General features: G+C 34.2%; 1 protein-coding gene across 1 annotated transcript; it reads left to right on the forward strand.

The window, feature by feature from the left end:
* The first annotated feature begins 6,975 nt into the window (after positions 1 to 6,975).
* Positions 6,976 to 8,087, forward strand: LOC124915948 (leucine-rich repeat protein 1-like). Its single transcript, XM_047456689.1, has 6 exons — positions 6,976 to 7,190; positions 7,281 to 7,352; positions 7,431 to 7,574; positions 7,672 to 7,743; positions 7,834 to 7,895; positions 8,002 to 8,087. Exons 1-6 carry the CDS (start codon positions 6,976 to 6,978, stop codon positions 8,085 to 8,087), a joined length of 651 nt encoding a protein of 216 aa, XP_047312645.1.
* Positions 8,088 to 9,551: the final 1,464 nt, after the last annotated feature.

The following is a 9,551-nucleotide window of genomic DNA, read 5'->3' on the forward strand; positions in this document are numbered from 1 at the left end:
TCTTAGCACCCCAGGGTTTAACCGGGATGTCAGATCCAGAGAACCGGCGACACATCTCTTCCATTGTCACCGGGGAATAGGTTAGGTCGGTTACCCCTTCATTGGGTAAACCACAGTATACAGCGAAATCCGTCTCGCTGAATAGGAATTTTTGACCGTAGACCTGTGCAACGAGTATATCTCGATGCACCTCTTTCACGGTCTCAAAGAGTTCTTCGACTACAAGGTAGTCGATGATGAACCTGTTTTCAAGAAAACGTCTTAGCCCACTCCTTTCTATGGCTAAGAACATTTCCTTTACTTCATGATCCTCATATTGGTAGATTGATTCAAAATCTGCCAATAGGATCTTCTTGGCTAAAGAGTTGGTATTCATGTTTTTGAGAGAGAGAGGATTTTATCTCAAAATGATACTTGTGAATAGTGAACTTGTGATGTTTTGAAAAGGATTAAGGATGATTTATATAGCCCGGGGATTCGGCTTGGTCTTTAATGAAGTTAAGCATGCCTGATGATGTCATCAGCTATTTAATAGACTTAACTTGTTGAAGTAACTAATGGTTATTTCCAAGGTAAATCTAATAATTACTAAGATAGCAATGATGAAAAATATCTATTGACAAGATGTAGGTCTCCCTCTCTCGATGATGGACACATGTCGTCATCTTGATTGTGGTAGACTTGTTTTAATTAATTACAGACTTCATTTTTCAAAACATGCACGAAAACTCAGTCAGTCATCTTAGGTTAACCGGAAAAGTTCATTTCATCAGACCAGAGTGCATATGTACTAAGCGGTTTTCCATGACCGGTTTTAGTAGGATGTTTCCGTTTGTGAAGAAGAGTTGATTAATGTCAACAATTGTTCAACTTGGATTTGTTTCATCCACTTCAACCTGGTTATTTCAACCGTATAGTAAACATACATTTGATTTGAATTTATGAAGTAGTCGGGCATAGCCGGAGACTTCCTCCCGGTTAACATATTTGATTTATTAATGGCCTATTTGAATACGGTTTGAGAAGCTTTAGCTTCTCCCTGAACATATATCCCGGTTTTATATACAAGCATGCATTATGATTATATTAATTGATTAAGATTAGTAAGACCCAAGATATTTCGAAAATGTGAAAACTTAGCTTCCTGTAGCGGTTTCGTGAAGATGTCCGCTACTTGTTGCTCGGTCGACACATATTCCAGCCGGATGTGTTTCTCCTGAACATGCTCCCGGATGAAATGATGTCGGATGTCGATATGCTTTGTTCTTGAGTGCAACACCGGATTGTATGTGATTGCTATGGCGCTGGTGTTGTCACAAAAGATTGGAGACTCCTTTGCTTCTATTCCAAAGTCCCTGAGTTGCTGTTGAATCCAGAGAAGTTGTGCACAGCAGCTTCCAGCCGCTAGGTACTCCGCCTCTACGGTTGACGTTGCAACGGACGTTTGTTTCTTGCTGCTCCAAGTGACTAGCCGGTCACCTAGAAACTGACATGTTCCACTTGTACTCTTTCTGTCGATTTTGCACCCCGCGTAATCGGCATCTGAGTAGCTTATTAGATTGAAGCTCGAGTCTTTTGGGTACCAAAGTCCCACTTCTTGAGTTCCCTTCAAATATTTTAGGATTCTTTTAGCCGCCGTATAATGAGATTGCTTTGGATTTGCTTGGAACCTTCCGCATACTCCAACCGCAAACAGGATATCAGGTCGGCTTGTAGTGAGATACAGCAGCGATCCGATCATTCCTCAATATGTTGTGATGTCAACGGCTTGACCATCTTCATCTTTGTCCAGCTTCACGGAAGGACTCATTGGCGTAGCCGCTTCGGCACAGGTATCCATCCCAAATCTCTTCAGCAGTTCGGCTGTATACTTCGGTTGACTTATAAAGATTTCGGCTTCCATCTGCTTAACCTGAAGTCCTAGAAAGAAGCTCATTTCTCCCATCATACTCATTTGAAATCTATCAGTCATCATTTTCGAAAATTTGTCACATAACTTTGGATCGGTTGATCCGAATATGATGTCATCAACATAAATTTGAACAAGTAAAATTTGCTCCTTTCTTTCAAATTTAAAGAGGGTTTTGTCTACCGAACCGATTGTAAATTTGTGATCAAATAAGAATTGAGTCAAAGTATCATACCAAGCTCTTGGAGCTTGTTTCAAACCGTAAAGGGCTTTATTTAGCCGGTAAACGTGATTTTCATGTTCTGGATTTTTAAAACCTGGAGGTTGATTAACATACACCTCTTCATTTACTTTACCGTTTAGAAAAGCGCTTTTTACATCCATTTGATAAACTTTGAAATTTTTGAAAGCTGCATATGCTAAAAATATTCTAATAGCCTCAAGTCTAGCTACAGGGGCGAATGATTCTTCAAAATCAATGCCTTCTTCCTGCTTATAGCCTTGAGCCACTAACCGGGCTTTGTTCCTCGTAACTAAACCGTCTTCATTGAGTTTATTTCTGAATACCCATCGTGTGCCTATAACCGGTTTGTTTTTCGGTCTAGGAACTAGGTACCAGACTTTATTTCTCTCAAACTCGTTTAATTCCTCTTGCATTGCCAAGATCCAATCTGGATCTGACAACGCTTCATCCACCTTTTTCGGCTCAATTTGTGATATGAAAGCAGAGTTTCCATAGTGATCCAAATTTTGTTGCCTAGTTCGGACGGGTGAGGATATGTTACCTATTACTAGTTCAAGAGGATGATTTTTGTTCCTTCTAAGGTTAATCCGAGACGTGTCTACCAAACTTTCGGTTGGCTGATCAAGGTTAGACTGATCGGTAGGCTGAACAGAGTCAGACCGACCGATTTCTTCAGTAGAAACTGAAGCGTCAACTTTCTGCGGTAAGGTAGCTTGATCAGGCTGAATTTCAACATCAACCGCTTGGTCCTTGACAAAGCGTCTAAAAACCGGAACCTCGTCTTCATCATCAGAATAGATATTGAAATTTTCCATTCTGTTGTGAAGGTCGAAGGGTAATGCAGTGTTTCGCTCAACCGATTCATCGAAAACAACGTGTGCGGTTTCTTCAACTGTTAAAGTCCTAGTATTGTATATTCTGTAGGCTTTACTCACAGCTGAATATCCCAACATTATTCCCTCATCAGATTTAGCATCAAAAGCGGTCAAGTAGTTCTTGCCGTTATTGTGAACAAAGCATTTACTACCAAAAATTTGAAAATACCGTACGCTTGGAATTTGATCAAAATAAATTTCAAAAGGAGTTTTCGAAAACCGTTTAGTTACTAAAGATCGATTTTGTGTATAGCAAGTGGTGTTGATAGCTTCAGCCCAAAACTTTTGAGCGATACCCGAATCGGCTATCATTGACCTTGCGGCTTCCTTGAGAGTTCGGTTTCTTCTCTCAGCCAGGCCATTTTGTTGAGGAGTTCTGGCACTAGACAACTCGTGCATAATACCGGAATCATCAAGAAAAGTAGTTAAATTACTATTAATAAACTCAGTTCCTCTATCACTTCTGATTTTGTTTACTTTAATAGATTTTTCATTTTGTATTCTCAAAATCAGTTTAATCAAGTTTGGAGTTGCTTGATTTTTAGAAGCTAGAAAAGTAACCCAAGTAAATTTAGAGTAATCATCAACAACCACCATAGTATAATGCATGCCTCCTAAACTAGTTACCTTAACCGGACCAAACAAATTCATATGCAAAAGTTCTAAACATCTTTCAGATTGATAATTTCCTTTTCTTTTAAAAGATGATTTCACTTGTTTCCCCATTTGACATGCAGCACATACTTTATCTTTTGAAAACTTAACATTTGGAAAACCGTGAACTAGTTCCTTGGAACAAATAAAGTTAATCGTTTTGAAATTCAAGTGATTTAGCCGTTTATGCCAAAGCCAGTTTGGATCATTTCCGGCTATCATACACACAGGTTTTTCGAAATCAGTTTTTCAGTTCACTTTGTAAATGTTTCCTATCCGGTTACCGGTTAACAAAGTGTCATTATTTTGATTTTTGACTAAGCATGAGTTTTTATGAAATTCAACTTTGTAGCCCACATCACACATTTGGCTTATGCTTAGTAAATTAAAGCTTAGTTTTTCTACCAATAGCACATTATTTATGGATAATTCACCATGGACAATCTTACCCTTGCCCACGGTTTTACCTTTTGAGTTATCCCCGAATGTGATGAATGCTCCGGTTTCGTACTTAATGTCGGTCAGTAGCTCCTTATTTCCGGTCATATGCCTTGAGCATCCACTGTCCAAGTACCATTCAGAATTCTTCAACCGGTTGCTCCTCCTAACCTGCAACAAACAATTATTTACACCTTTTTGGTACCCGCATTTAGTTGGGTCCATGGTTGATTAGTCCCTTTGGGATCCAGACTTGAATAAGTCGGATCACTTTCCCGGTTATTGTCTTGATAATATTTGGCTTAACTTCTTGGCTGTTGCTCAAGAATGCCTTATGTGGTGATGGACTTCTTTGATGTCGGTTTTTATTATTTTTATTTGGTTTCCGGTTGGCTTTCCTTCTCTCAGGATGAAGCCATTTCTCAGATTCGTTAGGGCCTACATACTTAAGCGTTTCTTCCGGTTTTAGGTCATTTTCGGTTTGTGAACTTTTGACAAACTTTATAAATGGAAGATTATTTTTCGTTAGGTTCATCCCGTTGGATTGCTTTGTTTCATTTTGTTTACTTGGTTCATAGCCGATGCCATATCTACACTTAGGGTGTCTTTTATAATTACACATTTATTTCACTGCTTGACGTGATCTCTCCCACGCAGCCGTGACATACATTGCTCTTTCATCGGTTTCGGTTACCGGTTGAACTGTCTTCTCATTATCGGAGAATAGTTCATCCGGTTCATACGTTTCGATTTCACATGTTTTATCGTATACATATTCTGTTTGTTCGGTTTTAGGTTCTACAGGGGTTGGTATATACGCAGATATATTTCTGAACTCAGCAACCATTTGGTTGAGTGCAGAAACTAGATCTTCTTTAGTAAACTCCTCGGAAGAGAAATCAAATACCTCTTCGTCGTTTGCCATGAAGCAAGTTACTTTCTCTTCACTATCTTCATTATCAGAGTATGCCCACTCGCTTCCACCGTCGGATGCAATGAGTGCTTTTTGAATCTCCTTTCCTTGATCAGCATGTTGATCATCTCCTCTTCGGTAGTCGTTTCGTTGGTTATTGTTGTTTCCCCGATAATTGTTTCCTTGATAGTTGTTTCCCTGATACCGGTTGCCTTGATAATTATTCCCTTGATAGTTATTTCCTTGATAATTTCCTTCCGGTTTTCTATCGTCTCTTCTTGGTTTTCTACATTCTGACCTGAAATGTCCAAAACCATCACAGTTATAACATCTCTTGTTTGATTTATCTACATAGTTATAATTAAAATCATTATTAGATGGTGGCTGGCTCTTCTTCATGAATTTCCCGAATTTCTGGGCTAGCATCCCCATCACATCGTCGGTTATTTGATCAGTATTTTTGACTGGAGCCGGTGTGGTTGATACTGGAGCCGCCGGTTCCACCGATGTGACCAAAGCTCTTGTTGCGGTTGATGTGGATGCTTCATCTTCGATCCGAGACTTGATCTCGAATTCGTAGGCTTTCAGGTCCTCAAACACATCATGCAACTTCATCTGTCCAAGGGTACTTGATTCCCTCATCACCATGGTCTTGATATCCCACGTGCTTGGCAAAGATCTTAAAGCTTTGATGATCACTTCTCGGTTGTCATACTTCTTTCCGAGTGTTTGAAGCTCGTTTACTACGCTGGTGAACCGGTTGCTAAATTCCTTCATATTTTCTCCCAGTTTCATCCTTATGTTTTCATACTTCTGCGTAGCCACCAAGATTTTGTTCTCCTTGGTTCTTTCGTTTCCCTCGTGGATCTGAATGATCGTTTCCCAGGCTTCCTTTGCATTTTCACACTCTGATATTTTATTCAAAGTGTTGTTCTCTATAGCCTTATAGATATGCCTCATGCAATGGTTGTCCAGGTAGCTTCTTCTCCGATCTTCACTCGTCCACTGGCTTTCCTCCTTGTTGATCTTGATCGGTCCCTCTTTCAGGACTCGGCTCATCTCATCATCTAACGTAATCAGATGTAGATACATCTGTTTCTTCCAACTGCTGAATGCTTCGCTGTTTAGCATTGGCGGCTTGTCGCTGTGGGTCATGCTTCCCACCATCTTTGGTTGCTTGAGTGCTAAGAACCTCGCTCTGATACCACTTGTTAGGATCGGGGACGCCCTTAGAGGACCGGGGTGTTTTTATTTAATATTTATTAAGTATTTCTAGAATTTAGTTTAGATTTTTAAGATTTTAAAAAAGTGTATTGAACCATATTTATTTCCTTTTGCTATTACAATTGAGATTTCAGTAATTTTGATTTATTCTCAACCACTTGATATTTACAGAAAATGATGATTTCTTTGACTTATTTTGCAAATTTCAAATAAACTAAAAAAAAAGTAATCTAAAATCTTGACAGTTGTCATACAATAATGGCTAGAATCAATTATGTTTGACTAAATAAATAAATAAAAATTGTTCACACTATTTTCTTAATTAATTTTGTAATGGTTTGTTTTTCTTAAAAAAAATGTTTTTTATTAAAAGGATAAAAGATAATGGCAATATTTTTTGTCTTTCTTTCTTATTATAACAATTGAGATCATGCATTTTTTGAGTTTTTTTTATTGCAATTCATTTATGTGAAGATTGTATATATATTCTTACAAGGAAAAAAATCATTTTTATTTCATTAATAGTATGAAATCCAACTTATGAATATTGAATATAAAAATCTTCAAGTTGACTTCTATTACTTCACTTTTCAAAAAGATAATGAAAGAAAAAAAAAATAATTTAAACCAAAATTAATCCTACATCTTCTCTTTCTCACTATATATTATATATATAAGTTATTATCTCAATTGGATTTGGAACTACAAACTTCAATCTATGGCTCATATTGTAAATTTTGGCTTTCTTTTGCTATTTTGTTTTGTGTCTTTGGTGGTAAAAGCTTATAGTTCCAGCGATATGAACGCGCTTGACGCATTTCATCAGGGAGTATCAGATCCACAAAATGCAATGAAAAATTGGGATACAAGTCTCTACGACCCTTGTACATGGTTCCATATTACTTGCGATAACGATAACCGTGTCATTCGCATGTACATATATATAATATAGTGTAGTATATTTCTTTCAAATCAAACCTTGAATCATATAAATTCTTAACAGTCTTAACTTTCCTTTTTCAGAGAAATATTTCGATATGGCTTATCGGGTCATTTAGCGCCTCAACTAGGAAACCTTGACCGCCTAGAATACTTGTAAGCATCTTATTTTCAAGATTTCACGAGAAGGAACTTTTGCTAATGATTTCCTAATAACTAAAAACATCAATATAGGAACCTTGATGAGAATAACTTAGATGGCCCAATCCCTCAAGAGCTAGGCAACATGGCTAACCTCAAGAGCTTGAGTCTAAATGGAAACCGATTTTCCGGGAGGATTCCTCCCTCTCTCGGAAAATTACAGCTACTTTTTTTCTTGTATGTATTCGATCTAATGCTTAATATTTATTTTATCGAAATTAGTGATAACATATGATAATTATATTGATTTATCGGATTATGATGTTTTTGGAAGATATCTCAACAATAACAAACTAACAGGACCTATCCCTAGCGAGCTTGGTGATATTCCTACGTTGAGAGTTGTGTGAGTATATATAAATGCGAAGATATGTTTTTCTTCAAGACTTAGTTTGCATATATTGGCTATTTGAGAGTTTACGCCTCTTCTCTTCAGAGATGTGTCGAGCAACAACCTCTGCGGACCTGTTCCTAGGGGCGGTTCATTGTCGAGTATAGGTTTATATGAGTATGTAAACTAAAAATCTTAATTCATTAGGGAAATTTTTCTTTAAATAATTCATTTGATGTGAGTAAATATTTAATTTCTGAAATATTATTGCAGCTATTACAACAATCCAAGGATCAACCAATCTTGCTAATGAAGCAGGTGATCAGGATTCAACAAATAATTTAGATGGCAAAGATTGAAGCTTAAAATCTACAGTTATATTTCAATGCTAGTGGACAATTAATTATTTTAAGTATATGTATTGTTGCATGTTTAATAATATGAATTTCAGAGAATGAGAACTTTATGAGATTTCTAAGAGGTTATAAGGTTAATTTCACCATATATATAAGAATTTCAAAGAATGGTAATTTTTTTGTTAATAAAAATGATACAATTTCTCATTATTTAACATGAGTGCTAATGGACAAAATCAAATACTTACAAAATAAATTAATGACAATTTTATTATTACCTCGAATAATTATTTTCTTAATCAAAACCTTTTTAAGTAAAAATCGAACCTTTTAGTAAAAATCGAATATAAAACTTTTAGTTTTTAAGTAATACTTATATTAAATTAAATTAAGTTATTATAATATAATCAGTAAAAAATACATTCAAGTTTACAGTAAAAAATATAATCAACTATAATTAAAAAAAAACTAATAAACTTGATTTAATTTTATTTTGATTTTCACTAAAAAAAAATATAGAAATATATATTTTTATGTTAAATTTAGGAGTTTTTATTTTTCTATATCTTTAATAAAATAAATTAACAAAATAATTTTCTTCAAAGACATGATCGAGGTGAGTGTCGTCCACATATCTCCGTTCTTTTCTATAACTTGTAAAAGTTACTAAATTACCATTCACCATATGTATTTTAAATGTAATTCATTATTATGAATTATTATTTATTCTTAGAACTCATACCTTTGATTCATAAGTGTTATAGGAAGCTCATTAAATTATTTTATTTAATTTAATGTACCACAAAATATTAATTTAATTATAAAATTAAGATTTTAAAAGAATTTTATGCATTTATGAAATAAATAAAAAATAAATAATTTAATAATTTAATTTTGATATATATATAAATATATATAATATAATATATAATATTATAATATAATATATATAATATAATAATATTTATTAATTTAATAATTTAATTAGGTATATATATAATATAATATATATATATTATTATTATAATATATATATAATATAATAAATATAATATATTATAATATATATATATAATATTATATATAATGACGTGTCCACATTGAAAAAAACAAAAGTTAAGCATAGAGAAGAATAAAGGCGAGCATATAGAGAGAATAAATAAAAGTAAAATTTTCAACAAATTAAATGCAATTCTTTCTCAATTTTCATTTCCCAAATTTTTTTTAAATCATTTTTTTATAATTTATTATATTATATAATATAATATTATATATAATAAATATATATAATATTATATATATATATAAATATATAAAAAAAAATAAATGATTTATTAACCATTCTTTTTTATACTCTCTCATAATTATTTTTCAATATAATATATATATATAATGACGTGTCCACGTTAAAAAATAGAAATAAAAATTAAGCATAGAGAAAAGAATAAAGGACGAGCATAAAGAGAT

The sequence above is a fragment of the Impatiens glandulifera genome, chromosome 9 (assembly GCF_907164915.1).
Source record: "Impatiens glandulifera chromosome 9, dImpGla2.1, whole genome shotgun sequence".
NCBI lineage: Eukaryota > Viridiplantae > Streptophyta > Magnoliopsida > Ericales > Balsaminaceae > Impatiens > Impatiens glandulifera.

Coding starts and splice junctions, on each gene's coding strand:
- LOC124915948 (XM_047456689.1), top strand. CDS start 6,976: ATGGCTCATATTGTAAATTTTGGCTTTCTTTTGCTATTTTGTTTTGTG. Junction 7,353..7,430: donor CTTGACCGCCTAGAATACTT/GTAAGCATCTTA, acceptor ACATCAATATAG/GAACCTTGATGAGAATAACT. Junction 7,575..7,671: donor TTACAGCTACTTTTTTTCTT/GTATGTATTCGA, acceptor TGTTTTTGGAAG/ATATCTCAACAATAACAAAC.